The sequence below is a fragment of the Notechis scutatus genome, chromosome 6 (genome assembly GCF_049901735.1).
Source record: "Notechis scutatus isolate UNSWTSFEM ecotype Mainland chromosome 6, rNotScu1.2, whole genome shotgun sequence".
Lineage (NCBI taxonomy): Eukaryota > Metazoa > Chordata > Lepidosauria > Squamata > Elapidae > Notechis > Notechis scutatus.
Window position 1 is genome coordinate 49195019 of NC_142014.1, and position 18678 is coordinate 49213696.

The 18678-nt window shown below is 38.9% G+C and overlaps 1 protein-coding gene across 1 annotated transcript; it reads left to right on the forward strand.

Moving 5' to 3' along the window:
• Positions 1-5025: 5025 nt before the first annotated feature.
• LOC113432378 (retinoic acid-induced protein 3-like) lies at positions 5026-13257 on the forward strand. The gene is made up of 4 exons (XM_026694536.2): positions 5026-5230; positions 7586-8533; positions 10588-10637; positions 11744-13257. The coding sequence occupies exons 2-4, from the start codon at positions 7618-7620 to the stop codon at positions 11837-11839; spliced, it is 1062 nt and encodes a 353-aa protein (XP_026550321.2). The 5' UTR covers positions 5026-5230; positions 7586-7617; the 3' UTR covers positions 11840-13257.
• The last annotated feature ends 5421 nt before the right edge of the window (positions 13258-18678 follow it).

The window sequence follows — 18678 nt, forward strand, 5'->3', positions numbered from 1 at the left end:
AATTTTTTTAAAAAGATAAATAGTATTTAGGTAAAAGTAAAGATTCCCCTCACACATACATGCTAGTTGTTTCCACTCTGGGGGCGGTATTCATCTCCATTACAAAGCCGAAGAGCCAGCGCTGTCTGAAGACATCTCTGTGGTCATGTGACTGGCCTGACTAAATGCCAAAGGTGCACAGAACGCTGTTACCTTCCCACCAAGGTGGTCCCTATTTTTCTACTTCCATTTTTACATGCTTTCAAACTGCTAGGTTGGCAGAAGCTTGGACGAGTAATGGGAGCTCACTCTGTTACACAATGCTAGGGATTCGAACCGCTGAACTGCCAACCTTTCTAATCAACAAGCTGAGCGTCTTAGCCACTGAGCCACTGTGTTCCTACATGGTATTTAGTGCAATATAAAAAATGCAAATAATTTTTCTGCGGACCACCAAAATTTTCTCATGCACCACCAGTGGTCCATGGACCACCAGTTAGTGACTGTTGGACTAGAAGACCACTGAGGTTCCTTCTAGCCCTATGATTCTATGTTCTAAAAACTGAGGGGGATATGGAGAACTTGCCTTCAGTTTATATGTCCATCCTTTAGTTTAATGATTCATTTGGTGTTTGTTTGCTGAAAGGAGTGGTTCCTCAGTGTAAACATGTGTTAAAGAAGCAGTGACGGGAATATCAAAAGATTTGCAATTTCCTGTCAACTATGGGAAGGGTGAAAGAAGGGCACTTTGAAAAAAAACGATATATCTAATTGCTTAGGGAATATAAGTGTTTGTAAGATTTTCTGAAATCTAAATTTGGTTTTCTTCCTCCCCTAAATTCCTACTAAAAGAAATAAAAAGGGTGTTTCCTTAATGTCATTAAGGCATACTTTATAAATAACTTAGCAGCAGAAATGAAAGAGGCATAGTTGGTCTCCAGCCAATTGGCCCCAAACCCTTACTTTAGTTGAATGCATTCCAAAGGGATGAGCAAAGTCACTCCCTACGTAGGTTGAAACTAGCTTTGCACAACTTATACTCCACCAAGCTGTGTGCAAGTGGCAGTTACAGCGTGTTCCCTTCCCTCTGTTCAGGAAGAGGAAGAGTCCTGAGCTCTTCGGGACCCCCTTCTGTGATTGCTGAGCTGTGTTTTCTTTGAAAATTCATCAAATAAAGTCTCTTTTCCCTCTTATTCTCAACTCTCAATTCACATCATTGTAGAGATCAATGAGCAAATTTATTTCTTAATTATTCAAGACGTATCATTATTCTGGACTATATTAGTTGCTATTCTCAGTAAGTAAGTGAATGAATGATAATTCATTCACTTACTGATAATTTGAGACAGCTCATAAATATGCACATATTCATCATGCTATTCACTTTTGGTAAATGAAGTAATGCAGAGCACCTCAACTTCTTTTGCAGTAGTGACTGGCTACTGTGTTCCATTTCTCTTTACTAAACATTCCATCTGATAATATGCTGACTTTACTTCGAATCAGTCTTAATAGCCACCTAAAATATTCTACAATTCAAAGCTATTCATTTTATTACGTACACACATACAAGCTCACAAACACATGTAAAACACCTTCATATTTACACATTTTCTATTACCCATAAGATTTAAAAGTAGGTTTACATGCCCAGCAAAAAGCTCCATTACTCCCCAAACTTTTCTCATGGTCATTTCAATTTAGTCAAACTCTGGCAAATACTAGTCTGGGAACATTTAACAAGCTAAGATCCCTTTGAGGGTCCTTGATGCTCTATGTACCAGCTGGTTTACTTGCAGATGTTTCATTACCCAAACTAGCTAACATCATCAGTGCTAAGACCCCATTTATTTTGTTTTCACTTTTGCTACTTTCTTTGTATACAGGAATAGTAATAGTATTCTTCCAATTTTCAGCACAGACACAGTTTTTGCACGCTCATTAAGTCACACAAACACTCGATAAACCAATTGTATTGTCACATTTCTTATAACATCTACTCTCACAACTTTACCAGTTTTCAAAATCCTCAGAGTATTTACGATGTCCTTTTTATCATTTCCTTTCTTGGGAACCAACATTTATGACATTCATTTCAGTTCTACTGTTTCAAATATCATTATCATTTCTATACAGACTTCCAATATTCTCTTACTTTTGTTTCACCCGAATAATGTAATCATTTTTGCTTTTAATTCCATTTGTTATGCTGGAAATTCCTTATTTGGCTGTCTTCCCCCCCTTTCCAGAATGTTTTTAAATTTTTGTAAAACTCTGAACTTTCTCTGCCTTTCTTAATCTTAACTGTTAATTTCTCTTTTTGATTACATTCCTTGAAGCTATATTTTTATTTTTCTATTTATATTATACAACATGTTTCTCTTATGCTCATTTTTTTTTGCAGCAACCATTCTCTGATATGCATTATTTTTTCTTTTATCCCCATACATCCTTTTTCAGCCTTCTCACTGGCATCCACTTTCCATTCATTCTACTGGAAAATCAATTTATCTTTTAATACTTGTTCATTCAACCTCATAGTTTCTTTTCCTCGGGGCATTCCACTTTCATTTTAGTTTCTTTTATTTATTTCCTTCCATATCAATTTCCCTCCAGGGTCCGCTCTTAACAATACCCAAAAATGTCTTGCTCTACATTCAGAACATCTCATCACCTTACTATCCCTCATTAATTCTTTCAATTTTTCATCATAAAATAACACATTGATAATGCTTCCAGATTTATATTCATTCTTTTACCATGGGTACATTGACATATTTGAAAGAAGCAGACTTTTTTATAAACAGATACTTTGTAGTCACCTTTTTTATTTATTCTTTTGGTCAGTTCTACTTCATCTTTTTTCCAATCCATCCATTCATGTCATCTAACTTTGTGCCATGGATCATGTTCATTTGGAACACTGTGCAATCTTTTTTATCTCTGCTTTTTCATAACTAAATCTATGTTACATTTAAGTATATGGAGGAATACTAATTAACTGTACTCAGCAAAACCAGATCACCTTATTCAGTTCTATTACAAGCCTCTCCTTTTTTTAATTTCATGGAAACCCAACCTATCTGTTTTTCTCTCATCTATTTCATCATCATCAGAGTTGGAAGGGACCTTAGAGGTCTTCTAGTCCAACCCCCTGCTCAAGATACAGGAGATCCTATACCATTTCAGACAAATGTTTGCCAATCTCTTCTTAAAAGCCTCCAGTACTGGAGCACCTATAACCTCTGAAGGCAAGCCGTTCCACTGGTTGATTGTTCTCACTGTCAAGAAATTTCTCCTTAGTTTAGGTTGCTTCTGTCCTTGGTTAGTTAATTTCATTAGTTAATTACTGTTTTTACCATTTAGTCTTCTTACATTCCAGGCTGTGCCCTTCCATACGCTGGTTTTGTTCATGGTTTTGTTCAATTCAGTATTTGATGTAATATTTTTAATAATATAGAGAAAGTAAAATTAAGTTACTAGCCTTGATCATACCTGTGCCACATGCAGCATTCCTTGCTACCAATAAAGCCAATAATGGTTAGATTGTTTGGGATTTTTTTGGCCACTATGACCTGCAACTACAACCCAAATCCAGTGTTACTTCAAACATGCTTATGCTATCCTATGCAAACTAGGATCTCTAATCTAGCAGCTGCTTTGTAATTCAAAGTGCCTACATCCCACTAACTAACATATGCAATGTACTGACATACACTTAAAATATGTAGTAAGTTATTTCCTTAAAAAAAATGAAAATAGCATGTGGGAGCAGCCATAATCAGTTTGAGACCACAGAGGCCAGAAAAGGAATTTTACATTTATCCTGTTCTATTGCAGCTGATTTGGATGAAATATATATTTTGGAGAAGATCCAGAACAAGGATTGTACATTTATTAAAAAGGTTCCATACTTACAAATAATACAAAAATAACATAGTGACACTCTAGCACAAATAACAACAATATACTTTCCTTTCCATAAACACACAAAGGAAAGTAATCCTGACTAAAAAAAAATCACAACCTACAGGCAGGAGATTCATTTTTTTACTGTGTCAATCCTCCCAACCTTTTCAGAGCAACTTTCTTAGCAACTTAGTTAGATCATGTATCTTTCTTTGGAATACCTGAGTAGGTGCTCAGATTAGGAAATATTATTATAAATCTATAACTAAACTCTATCAGATCAAAATTTAGCTAAATTGTTCCAATAACCCATAGATCCAATAACCATTCCATGCCAAAACTGTTGGTTCTCCTATATTTTGTATTCTGAGTGAGAACTGGGAAAAGACACATGCTCTAGCAATAACAAGATGCCTTTTGCAAATCAAACAGAGTCTGTGTCAAAAACCTAGAATTACAAATGTAAAGACCTGCATTCCCAGGCCAAATTTCACATAAGGAGACTGTTTTTGTCACAATAAGAAAACATGAATTTCACAGCCAGTGTTGGGGGTCACATCCCCTTTCCACATTGGCACAGAATGTACAACAGCATATACAATTCTCTTAATTTCCATCATAAATAAAATGTTCGAACACAGAGCATAGTAACATCTGTTACATATAGTATATTTATTTTTAGATGATCTGGAGGGCTAAACTAGCACTCTATCCTAAGAAGAAGAAAAAGAACCCAATCTTGTTCCCATACTAGTTTAAGGAAGCAAAACCAGGAAATTCCTGAAAATGTGTAGGCATGACCAACTTCTGCTCCAAGACCACACAGAACAATGGAGAAAGTAGGAATCTACTACACACAGACATTATTTTTGCACAAAAAAAGCACACAAAAGTATTATCTAAGGCTGAGGGATCTCCTTGTCCCACACACTCTAGGTTTCTCAAGCTCTAGCTGATAGAAATTATTGGCTGACTGGATCAATGGCAGTAGAGTCTGTTGAGAGGTGAGCCAGTCAAAGATTCCTTCTCCACCCAGCCATAGGACTGGGATAGGATAGCCAGTTGACGTCAGAAATTTGACTTCATCTCCTGGCACTAGAATGTTATATTTATAACAGCACCAGGAGTAGTGGAACTGGAATAGGCGTGCCTAACTCCTTTATCCCCCCTGTTTTTTCTATTTGCTTTTAAAGCTTCCCAAGAGAGTGTGAGAGCAATTCTTTGCTTGTCCATGCAAGGACAGAAAAGCAGCAAGAACAGAGTATTTTTCAGGTGGGCAGTGCAGGCATATTCCTTTGCTGTCGACAACAACTCTTCTCCTCTGAACCAGATCACAGTCAAGGTAAGTCCATGCCAAAGCTTAATTATGGGAGCAGTAGAGTACACTAATCCTAGTAACTGGAACAATAAGGGTGGATCTCTCTCTCAAGCTTACCAAAGGCATTTTGTTGTATTGCGTCCCTTACCTGATATGCCTAGTTTAATAGAGATGTAATATAGGTTCAGCAAAGTTTTTAAGAACTTTTCATATTTCAGCTTCTGAAAACCATTTTAGACTATTGTAAGGATTAATGGATAGAAGAGAGTACTGTCCTAGGGAGAGACAAGGATTCATTCAGGCTCAGCAAGAGGTTTTCCACTGGTGATATTTAACGAGTTACATTATTTTCTCTTTTATCTTCTTTTTATACAATTATTGGGAAGGTAAAATATCCTATTTTTCAGAAACTTTTCACTGAATAGCTTGGATAAAGAGAAGACTGGAAAGGGTAGAAGATCTTTTCTAATAGAGAAATCTTTATTAGATAATTTTATAGCATTCATTGAAGCCTGGATCTTTCACGGTAATTTTGTTTATGTTTATTTCCCAAAATGATCTAAAACAAAAAAAAAAAGTCCCGGGAGCACAGCGAGGCATGATGTAGCTCCAGTCTCAAGTAAGGAGGTGTCCAGAGTAACACTGATTTGGGGACACCTATACTTGCCAAAAGCTTTTTCAAACAAAACACTATATGACTTGTGTGACCATCTTCTCCAGGTAGAATGTTAGACAATCTGACAAGAAAAGATGGAGCAGTTCTTGGCCCCTAGAAAGCTTAGGGGTGGGAACCCAGAAAATGGCATGCTTAATGGCAGCCTGGTCCCTGTCAACAGCTTCCCCTTGGAGACTGGGCTACCTCTTCCCTTTCTTTCATCTTTTAGAAAACTGGATAAGACCTCCCTCTTACACAGGAGTTATAAAGAGTTAATTTTATGAAAGACCGCAGATTGCCCACCCTGATTCTGTCCAAGATTTAACATTTCAAGCATTTAACATTTTATTGGTTTTTTAAAATGTATCATTGTAGACCACCTTCCATTACTGAAAAAAGTGACATACAATCATAATAATAACTAAATAAATATTCTTTGTTGCCATGTAACGCCATCAGGATTGTATAACTCAGAACTTGAGAGTGTGGGAGGTACCAAATTTAAAGTATAGACACTGATCTGCTTCTGTTAACCAGTTTGCTTTCTATCAATATGTAGCAAGGATCAAACCACAATCATTTTTAATACAACAGAGATAAAAAAGAACTGTAATTTGTGGATTGACAATGTATTAATATAACAAAGTTGGGCTGTGATTTTGGAGAGGATTTGTGTGTGAGGGGACTGAGTTATATTCTTTGTATTGTTATCAGTATTAGCCTACCTAGATCTGTTATGCTTGTGCCTAACAGTGGATATCACATTTCCATTTTTCAGTAGATTGCTGCTGAATTTCAGGAGGGGTTAAAAAAATCAAGATGTCAGCCATGACCATGTGATTGAAGCCCCACCCATTTTGTCCAAAGGTCGCACACAGTTGTACCTGCCATTTTGATATTTTCCCTCCCCCACAGGGGCATCTCTGTTTATGGGATCAATTAGGTTAAAGTGGCAGGTGTAACCAGGTGTTCCAAACCCTGTTCCTATTTATACATGTTTTGCATGCATCTCATGCATATAAAAAAGGGTGGGGCTTTGATTACTTAGACACACCTGCCATTTTCATTATTTATCTGCCCTGGATGTCTCTGCCTGCCACTGCCCTCTTTGTTTATAGAGGTTGCTGCTGCTGCTCCTTCAGAAAAAAAATAGATTATCGTTTACAATAAAGTCCTGGTGTTTGATGGATCGGGTTGTTCTTAAATTATAGAGACCCTTGTAGTGTTTTTCCTATTTCTTCTCCTATGTAGAAAAATATGGAGTTCATAAAAAGATGTGCCTTTTTATTGCAGTAAGGGCCTTTCCTGTGGTTTGATTTCTTAATCTCAGTTTAACTGACCTATCTCCATCCCATTATTGGATCCAGATTCTATGCCCCAGCACTGTTCCCAATCCGAACAGATGATGTTGGGCTAAGAAAATCAGTGATCTAACTTGGGATAAGGTCATTTTATATTTTCATGTGAAGCAAATAAGAAAGTACTTGATTCACACAAAAAATCATGGGCTGCCCCCTAACCCCACTGGATGAAAATAGCTTTTATCCATGGGCTGTTAGACTTTTAAATGAAACACAACACCACAACCAGATTTAATATGACAGGAGGCTCATTCAATTTCATTGTACACATGTTATGCATTGACAATAAAGGTTTGAACTTTGAACTAACTTGGTCTGTTTTTTAACATATTTATAACCCAAAATTTGCCTTATTTCCTACAGGTTTTCTTTTAAGATAAGTCACCTGAAGTGCCATGACTACTACTGTACCCCCAGGCTGTGGCAACATACAGGATGACTACTATTTGCTCTGTAATACCAAAGCTTATTGGGGAATTATTCTGGAAGCTCTAGCAGCAGCTGGTGCAACTGTCACAATCATCCTCATTCTGGTGCTTTTTTTCCTTATCAGTAAAGCCCAAGACAATGCAAAACGTAGCCTGATCCCAATCCAGTTTCTCTTCCTCTTAGGTACTCTAGGAATTTTTGGGCTCACATTTGCTTTTATCATCAAGCTCAATGAGCAAACCGGTCCCACACGTTTCTTCCTTTTCGGGGTCCTCTTTGCCCTCTGCTTTTCCTGCCTTCTGGCTCATGCCTTGGACCTCATCAAGTTGGTGAGAGGAAGACGTCCATTTTCAGCACTAGCGTTGCTGATTATGGTCCTTGGTTTGACTGTTGTACAAGTGATTATAGCCGTACAATATGTAGCAGTCAATATCAACGCCTTGAAGGCTCTACGCGGTGTGATGGATGACGAAAGACGAAGAGACTTTATTTTAATTCTCATCTATGTATTTTTCCTGATGTTTCTCCTTTGCATAGTTTCCATGTTTGTGTTTTGTGGCTCATACAAGAGGTGGAAGAGGCATGGTATCCACTTATTCTTCACAGCTTTGTTCTCCATAGGCATTTGGGTGGCATGGATTGCTACCCTGATGTATAATACCAGTGCTTTAGGGCTAGCTGATGATCTTCTCATTGGTATGGCTCTGATAGTAAATGGCTGGATTTTCCTGTTTCTGTATGCAATACCTGAATTCTGTGTCCTCACTGCTCCACGGAAACCTGGAGACTACCCTCTGGAGAATAATACTTGCCAGCCAAAGGGCATGAAAAAAACCTATGGAATAGAAAATCAAGGTTATGCTCAGGAAGACAACGCACAAGGTAAGAACAACTAATATATTCCAATGAAAAGAAAATGCTAGCTGAAAGAAAATGCTTCAAGCAAAAGATTCATAATATTATTCAAAAAGCTAACATTACTGATGAATAACATATACAGTAAATTGATTGATCATTAAGCATTGGTTCAACTACTGGATGTATTAATAATCTTTAAGTATACACAACAAGGCCTTTATTCTATAATGGGTTTTTTTGAGATGATGATGATGATGAAGAAGAAGAAAACAGTAATAAATTAAGCACCCTTATGTATCTTGATTCATCAAACAAATTGCTTAATAACTTTTCGTGTATTAGAAATACACCATTCTATAACATAAGAGAACATCATTTTTGCTATTTTAATAAACAGTGAAAAGCACATTAAAATTTTACGCAGGGTTTCATCAATTAAAACCTATCTGCTTATTAATCTGCCAAGATTTTAATTGAACAATCCACTAATTGAAATATGCAACTTTGTTAAAAATTTCTCTGATAAACTAATCTGTAACCAGAATTAATTTAATTAAAACGTTATTTGTTGAACTGCTTGAAAGGCTTTAGTTGAACCTTTTGTTAGCATGAAAAGATAAATTTGTGACACATACACATTGTGACTGTCTAAATATTTCATTTGCTTAAAGAGGAGTTGGGATATCTAAAATTGTTCAGAAGCATCAATAACAAAGATGTTTTGCAAGAATCCTTTGCAAGAATCAATCATTCCTCCTTATTTCAATACAAACAAGAATATCTTATGAATTGCATATGTGCAACAAGAGTTGGACTAAATGAGGAAGATTTTAGATTTACTGTATATGCAAGTCCTGCCTCCAAATATCCCATGGGATTGTCTACTCCTAGAACACTTCCATCCACCTATCACTATTTACTCATCACTATTTTACAATATTTTTTTGCTATAAAATCTTCATAATTGACAATCAACATTCCTGTGGTTAGCTGTGGTGGTGCCGTGGTTAGAATGCAGTATTGCAGACTGATTCAGCTCACTGCCAGGAGCTCAATCCTGACCTGCTCAAGGTTAACTCAGCCTTCCGAGGTCAATAAAATGAGGACCCAGATTGTTGAGGGGGGGGCAATATGCTGACTCTGTAAAGTGCTGTAAAGCTCTATGAAGCAGTACATAAATCTAAGTGCTATTGCTATTGCTATTTCAACCTGAGATATGCCTACCAACCTCTTCATCATCTCACCCCATTTGATTTGCAGCAAGAAAGAGGGTGAAAGGCAGAGGTGGTATTCAGCAGGTTCTGACCAGTTTTGGAAAACCAGTAATGGAAATTTTGAGTAGTTTGGACAACCGGCAAATACCACCTCTGACTGGAGATTTTACAGTATCCTTCCCCTGCCATGCCCACCAAGCCACACCCACAGAACCGGAAGTAAATAAAATTGAATCCCACCACTGGTGAAAGGGACATTTTCCACATTAGCTGGCAAGCCCTGGAAATTGGTAAGGTTGAAGCTATGGCATTGTGGGGTGTGGAGGAGGAATCCCAGGACCTAGGAGATGGCATGTGACTCATTTTGCCAAATGGTCATACATTCTTTATAACTCTTTTTAAGAATAGATTCCAAAAATAGAAATAGAGATTCCAAAAATAATATAAAATGACCTTTTTTGACCTAGTGAAACCTAGAGGTGTTGAGATGGCACATTTGAAATGTACTAGGAATTGAGCATTCACAGCAATGTCAACTGGCTTCAAAATGACTGATGTGGCTCTTTTTATATCCCTGCAATGTGAACAATAGATGTTAAAAAGGGGTGAGGCTTTGATTGCTCAATTTTGCCTGTCATTTTGAAGCTTCTTGGGAATTCTGAAGCTATAGTCCCAATAAATTATTATTTTTGTTTATTTGCTTCAGTGGACATGTAATGTAGCGCATGGCAGATTGGGGAAAGCTGGCATAAGTATTCATGCTAAACATTGTTATTTTGAACCAAACTAAATTTATTTATTTACTGTATAGTAATTCTAAGACTCATTGCCTTTTGCCCTCTTGCATCTCTTTCATCGTTCCAGAAGAAAATACTGACTCATATGTCCCTTATTCAACTCATTTTCAACTGAAGGTAAATAAAACAATTTTTCTTTCATTAGCGTAACAATCAAGGGTTGTAGCAGGTACGTTTAACATACTTAGAAAGTTAGACATCTGGGAAAAAGGGTGATATTCATATAGACTTAGTAGTTAATAAGTCACTTTTGATGTGATAACTAGTTATGGTAATATTTTTGTGAAGATGAACAGTTTCCCGAGCAGAAAAAAAGTAAAGTGTTTGTAAAAAGCTTTAAAGTGCTTGTAAAATACTTGATAAAAATTGATTCTGGGACCTAGTACAAGTGATTTGATTAGGCTTATAACATCAGATATTGCCCACAGAATACGTTACAAAAATAGGTTACAAAAATGTCAGTAATTACCAGATGGTAACTTAATGTTACTGATATTTTTTGGTCATCCAGATGTTTAGATGCCTAAATATGGCAATCCTACTTATACCGATAGACCTTTATGTAGTAATTCACCAAGCTCAGCATTTTCGTTACAGCCTCCAAAGCACCAACTAATTAACGATAGTAGAGCAAGCATTGTGTTGGTGCTATGGAGGCTACTGAAGGCAAACAAATGATAAGTAAGTGCCATTTCTTATCCCAAATGTGCTTTTTCAAGAGGCAACTGGACTTTCTGTTTTTTTCTTTGAAGATATTTCGCTCTTGGATGAAAAGCAAAACATCTTCAAAGAAAAACTAAAAAGTCCAGTTGCCTCTTGAAAAACAACCTTTGGGACAACCATGACCTGGATGACTGAGAATCTCCATAAACGTGCCATTTCTTAGCATACCTAAACAGTCATTAAGGGTGTTCTTGGACCTGCTATGAATTTTGTTTCTCTTCAGTTTAGAGATAGGCTGCATAAGCTAGCCATCTAGTACAAAGCATTCTACATTTGACCAATTCATGGTTAAATATCTAAGCTCTGGCTTTCCTTCTTGATATTTAATGAGATAGTAAAGACTGCCACTTTGTCTTTGAAGGAGAAAGGTCCACTCTTTATAGGTTCCTCACGTTCCTCTCCTCCAGGAGCATAAGAGTAAACTAATAAGAGCCTGCCTTTTGGGGATAGGTACTACTTTATAATATCAAAGTTACAATTCTTTTATCTTCCTTTTTCAGAACCTTGAGCCTCAACAGGAGTTCTCCATTCCCCGCCCTAAAACACGGACCAGTCCATACCAAGGGTATTCTGGAGGGAAAGATATCAAGCAATAGCAAGGAGAAGCAATGTTGAGTTGACTGAGATGTTGGTATAACAGTGCTTCAGTTTTGCAAAATCAGGGACACTGCTTACACTGCAGTGGATGAAGGAAGATGGTTTTCGTTTTCTTCTGTAGGTCTTCTGGCTCAGCACACGTAGCACTTTATACCTCTGAATTCAGTAATGGACCTCTTTTGCTTCCTCCCCCCTCACACAATGATAACTACCCTCCATCAAATCTTTATTAACTGGGCCTTCACCCTTGATCCACATGTGGGGATGGGAGGCTTGAAGTGAGATTCTTCCTCTGTGTTTATTGGTTCCCTGTGTAATATTGTCTCTTTCTTTGCATGAGTTCCAAATTGTTCTCTATACAGGAGGAGCTTAGACCCTATTTTAAATTTTTCACCATGATGGATGGGGAGCAATGCTGCCATGGAACTTCTTCCCATCAATCAGAGCAGAGCTGGAAGGGACCTTGGGGGTGTTCTAGTCCAACCCCCTTGCTCAAGCAGGAGACATTATAATGATCACATATGGGCCGGTCACCTTATAAAAATAATGTCTCTAAGTTCTATCAAGATTTTTCCCCCCTGTGAATTGTTTGTGTGAGCTCACTTTCCCTCTGCAGAGAGATTTATCCCAGTCATAGGGGTTGCTGAACATAGATGTGGAGAGCTTGCTGACCATTACTAGTCTCTGAATTAACTCTATTTGCCTATTTATTTTGCTCTCAAAAGCACTGAAATTAGGATGATCATCATGATGTTTAAAATACAATTTAATGACCTCCTGTTTATACAAAAGGGGTCTGGTGAGGCAGTCATAAGAGGGGGATAGTTTTCAGTTTAAGTCTGATTTATAGATTTCCACAGTGTATAATAATGGCAGCTATTCATTTGCACCACCATTCTTAGCCTATAGTGCCTGGGATGAAGGGAGACGACACATCTGGGAAGTACCAGACAGGGGTCAACAGTGAGGTAGGTAAGTGTAGGTGGCAAGAACTTCTGAAATGGTTGCAATGGAAGAAATGGACCCTACAGTATGTGATTCTTGAGAATAAGCCTTATTATATATAACCTTTGCCAATATTTGTTAAAATGTATACCAGATAAGAACAGCAAATAATAAGAACCTTAAAAGTAATTGATTTTAGAGAGAAAGGGAAAAATCTTTGGCTCAAGTCAGTGACATCAAAATCTCTTACGTTACTTGACTTACTTGACTTTTATAAGGAGAGTCAGACAGGTGTTTACATTTCCCCACTGAAATCAATGGGAAAACACAAGTATATGGTATTCTGTATTTTGTGGGAAAGCAGTCTGGGAGGGTTGCTTATACACTTTTGTCTGCCTTATGTAATATTTATTTATATAGTTCTTATATTACCTTGAATATAGGTACACATGTAATAAATATATAAATATTATGTGTTTGTACCTCGTCCTTTTGTTAATTCCTTTTCATGTGGTATAATTTTCCAAACAGATGCGCTCTATGCACTTATGATGTACAGAGAGTTCATTAGAAGTCCATTAGCATATTTTAGAACACATTATTAAAGATTATCATCCATGGAGCAACTTTGCCTGACCAGAATTTTATAGCTTGCCAAGAAAAATATCTGGGTGATCTTGCTGAAAGCTTTGCTGAAATTAAAATATTACATCAGTGGCACAAAACAATTTGTAAACCAACCGGCACACTGTATGTACACCTATGGAAGATAGCTTGATGTTTTTATGTTTTTATGTTTATGTTTGTTTTTAAAAACCAATAAAATTAAAAATAAAAATAAAAAAATATTACATCAGTGGCTATAGCATTCCTCTAATCCACTAGCTTAGTATTTGTAAAAAGAAAAAGAGAGAGAAAAAGAGGAAGGATACAAAACTAGTCCGACGTGCCTTTTCTTAAGTGCCATAGAATCACTGTCCTCCTAGGAAATCCCTACGCCACTGAGGCCAGGGCCCCTATTTCATGCAGGTATCGAAACTAAACTGTGAGTGTGAGATGGCTATCTTGAACTTATTGGATGCCAGCCCTGATCTGAAGACATAAAGGGATGGCACATATATTGTGACACTTTCCTGTTGTAACTCTAACAATGGTGCAATTTTTGAAGATATATTCTTATTTGTATTCAAGAAACAACTAGAAAGTCAATCTGGCCACTCCAGTAATCTTGCTGGCTCATCAGCCATACCTCCTATGAGTTATGCAGCTTCTGGCTACAGAAAAGATGCTGGCCCCAGTTTAAAAGGTGCATTTCCTTTAAAGTCTGCAGGAAAAAGGGCCAGATCACTCTCAGGCATTAAGTCCAAAAGTTTGTTTTATCAAGGCACTATCATCTACAAATAAACATCCTATAAACTGGTTCAGCTGCACTGAGATTGCTTTTGATTCAGTAAAAAAAAAAAAACTTGTAAATGTGCATACCCAAAGTGATACCCCTTTAAATATTAGAAGGCTTATTTCTGAGTAAACACATTTAACCAGCTAAGCCAGATGCCTGCAATGATAATCTATTGGCAAACCATGTTACAAATGCTCCTGTGAATTGCTTTGGGAATTGATAACAGCTAATAAAACTGGTGAAATAAATAAATATTCACGTTCATTTTCTCTTCCTTCTTAACTTGCATTTGGTTTTGCTCTCAGTCTCCAGGATTCCTCCTACACTGCCTTCCATGTGGCTTTTCCAAATTCTCTTTTCATTCATTTTCTGTATCTTTGCAATTTTGGTGGGGGGTAGGGTTAGGGGGTCCTCCACAGGTGTTCTTTCTTTCCTCCTATGTTTAAAATCAACGTATTGCTATATAGTAATCAAAGCAAACACTTGTTTGTTGTTTTACTACGGTGATTGCAGGCAGTGTTTCATTATACAAGAAATATTTTCATCACTTTTATTTTAAAGCAAATAAACAGAAAAAGAGCACCTTTTCCCCCTGCCAAGCCAAAATATTTGATCGTGTTTGGCCAGTTAATATTAATGGGCAAATCAAATAATCTAGACTGGAATCTTCAAACAATTTTGATAATGGGCTTGGGTTAGATTCTGTCTCTGATAAGATTCAATCATAATTCTAAAACTCACAGAAGAAGCTGCCTGGAACTCCAACTCATATATACCACTTTTTGTATGAATAGTTTTATGTGAGTACTGGACAAGTTTTTTTTTTAAAGCTTTGCTTCCTGAAAAACTTCTGATGATTATGATACTTCAAACTGAACACAAATATAATTTCAGAATGACTATATCATGTGGGAATCTTGAGAAATATGAAATTAACTTTTAATGACTATAATGTATTTAATCATATAATGTTTCTGACATGCAACATGAGTTCGAAAGGATGATAAGTGTTTTGTTGCTGATTTTCATTTGTACTCTGTCTGATGTATCTCACTGCAGTGTGCATTGATGGATTCCAGTTGATCTAATACTGTTTTTCCATTGTGGCAATGTCCTGATAAAGCTTTTCACCATGTTTGTGACTGACTGCACCTAGATTTTCAGTCCAAGTATGAATACAGAAAACAAATCTTCAGTGACATGTTGATATCATGGTCTGGTATGCTATAAGACAGGAGTGTGAAACTCATGGCCTGCTGGCCATGCCCATCCCCAGTTTAACAAAGGGGTAAAGAGTCACGATACATCACATGATGATGACATGACGCCATGAGTTTGACACCCCTGCTATAAAGTTTGTATACCAGCTGAAAATTCTCAATTACTTCCTTGAATGCTTTCCAAGCAATTTTCTCTGAGTCCACTAACAGATCTTTGAACCACTTGTCATTGATGGTGTATCTGATCTGTGGACCAACAAAAATGCTTTCTTTAATCAGTTATTGTTGGAAACATCTGCTTCAGGTAACGAAAACTTTCACTTTCCATTTTCATTGCTCACACAAATTTTTTTATCAGTCCCAGTTTGATGTGAAGGGGAGCCAAAAATTCTTTATTAGATGAACAAGTGGTTCATGTTCCATGTTTTTCTGTCCTGGAACCAAATTCTTTCAAAATGACCATTTCTTTTTAGTGTATAGCAACTTTCTTGCATGGCTGTCCCATCTGCATATGTAACAACAGTACATGATGTATCTAAGCTGCATTCCAGAACTGCTACCTTTAGATCTCCACAGATATTCCAGTTATATTTAGTGTACTGGAGGTGCTTGAACAACAGTTCTTAGGTGTTTGTACATTTCTTTCAGGTATGCAGCACAGTCAACAAGAACTAAACTGCCAAAACATAAGTTTTTACTTTTTAATAAAATGTGTTAGAAAAGATACTGGCAGAGTTCTTCTAATTTTTTTTTACAAGCCATGTGGGTTTGCTGCATCACTTTCCCCTTGGCAAAATATACCCCAGGATAATAAAACAGAATGCTCTATATCAGTGGTTCCCAAACTTTTTCAGTCCACCGCCCCCTTGGTGCTACAAACTCATCCTCGGTGCCCCCCACCCAGGGATGGGATTCAAATTTCTGTGGGCGTGGACTAATTTGAGGGTGTGGCTTGCTAGTCACGTGACTGGGTGGCGTGGCTTGCTGGCTGGGCATGGCTTGCTGGTCATGGATGGATGGATGGATGGATGGACGGATGGATGGACGGATGGATGGACAGACAGAAAGAAAGAATGTGACAGCAGTGGCACTTTGAGAAAGTTAGTAGAGCAAAGCCAGAGTGGGAACTGAAGTCCACACAAATTGCCAAGGTTGAGAAACATGGGCTGAATATATCAACCCAGCCATTCTGGCTTAGAGTTTAGCATGCTGTTTGATTCTGGCTTAGTCAATGAATAAACCATGGCTAAGATCTTCCTGCTCCTTAATGCAGCTGCCCCTCTGCCCCTTCTCCAGCCCCCTGCAGCTGCCCCTCTGCCCCTTCTCCAGCCCCCTGCAGCTGCCCCTCTGCCCCTTCTCCAGCCCCCTTTGGCATCCAATGTTGCAATGCTAACCTCCCCAGGGCAGCAATGTAGCTGACCTCACCTCACCCTCTTTGCTTCAACCCAAGGTCCACTTCCATAGGCCCAAGCAAGGGGAGGTACTCTGCACATGCTCAGAGACTCCCAACTTCAGTGAAGTGTTCCACCTATCTTTATGCTCCGCCTGGGAGGAGGAAGGCGTGCGGAAGCAGCCCAGACCGGCGGAGACGGAGGGAACGATCTCTTGGAAACTAAGTACGCAAGCAAGCAAGCAAGCAAGCAAGCAAGCAAGCAAGCAAGAGCACAGCTCGGTTGGAAGAACTGGGCTGCAGAGGGAGGCTAGTTTCTAGGTCCGGGACAGCCATGTAAAGCCGAACTGAACCAACCGAACTGAGCCACGCGCCTTGGAGAGCCACAGCTGCACCCACCCGCATCCTGCCCGCAAGCCCGGCTGGCTGGAGAGGCGGAGGCCGGGCGGGCGCTACATGCTTCCTTGTTCTCCTCCAGGGAAGGGGGCTCTAACACCGGACCACCTACCCCTTCCACTGCACACGTTGGGAGGGTTTTGCTTTTGGGCCTTCTGGCGTGCCTCTGCCGCTTCCACCAGAGAGGGCAGCCTGCAAGCTAAGGCGCCCTCTTTCCACCACCTCCCACCTCTTCCTCCCCAGGCTTGGCAAGGCTCACCGTGCATGGGTTCCACATTCGAGGCGCCAGCTACGGAGCGATGAAACAGTCAATGGGCTGCATGGCCTGCAGTCAGTGAGCCTGCGGGGCTGGCACCTCGGACGCCCCCCTGCCACCTCTTAGCGCCCCCCTGCCAGCCCCCTTGCCTCTTAGCGTCCCCCTAAGGCATCCCACCGCCCCCCAGGGGGCTGTACCGGCCACTTTGGGAACCACTGCTCTATATTATTACAAAGGCTTCACTGGAAATCCATGCATTAAATAAATAATGGAAAGTTACACATCATAAAAAAAATTTTTTTAATTGTTAGGTGGAACAACAATGTAGTGTTACAGGTGAGGCAGGGCATTTATTGTCTTCACCCTTCTGGTAGCCCTGAGAAGTCAAAAGTAATTCTATGGCCTGGGCTTGATAGCCTTGAGGGCTGGTACTTTGTTGGGAAATCATTGTTACAGACATTGCAAGCACAAGCTTGTTGTAGAATGAACACACACACAAAATGGGCATCTTTGATATAACTTAAAATAATAGTAAAAAAGGCACGGTGTGACCAATATCAGCCAGTCATATTACTCAGTAAGTTTATATCAGCCCAAAATTGAGTCTGAACCTCTTTGCTGCTGCTGCTGCTATTGTTGCTGCTGCTCTTATCAACTCCTGGACTTGGTTAGTGTCTGGGTGACTCTGTGCAGACATTCAAGCACCCAGATTTTCAGGGCTTTACTATATTGTTCTGGTGCCATCCTCTAGCAGTTTCAGCCAAGAACTCACAGACAGGAGGAAGCTGTAAGATTTCCATTTGAGACCCTGGAAATCAGTGTTACCATTTACATCAGGGCCGTCAAATTTGCGGGCCGCGGCCTGGATGCATCATGCACTGGATACGCCACCCAGTTTAGTGAAGGAGAAAAAAGCCGCGATACGTCATGTGACGCTGCCATGATGACGTGAGTTTGACACCCCTGATCTACATAATTTTCAAAGCAGTTTAATTTCTTTTGACCCCAAATACAAGGCTTCAGGGGATTCAACTGACACTAGCTAGTCAATTGCCTATTAGAGGGGCAACAATCCAGGCACTGTATTTTCCTGAGGTTAGTTTCAGCTGAGGAGTACAACATTTTTCTCACCCTCTACTCCATTCCAAAGTATAGTATAAATGGTTAGTCCCCGTTCTGTGGTGTCACGTTTTTCAGTACATGCATCTGTTGCGTTTGTCAGGAAGGAACGT

What these genes read in the sequence shown, in the direction of transcription:
- LOC113432378 (XM_026694536.2), top strand. Translation starts at nt 7,618, where the DNA reads ATGACTACTACTGTACCCCCAGGCTGTGGCAACATACAGGATGACTAC. An exon ending in TCAGGAAGACAACGCACAAG is followed by an intron (nt 8,534 to 10,587) that starts GTAAGAACAACT and finishes TCATCGTTCCAG; the next exon opens with AAGAAAATACTGACTCATAT. An exon ending in CAACTCATTTTCAACTGAAG is followed by an intron (nt 10,638 to 11,743) that starts GTAAATAAAACA and finishes TTCCTTTTTCAG; the next exon opens with AACCTTGAGCCTCAACAGGA.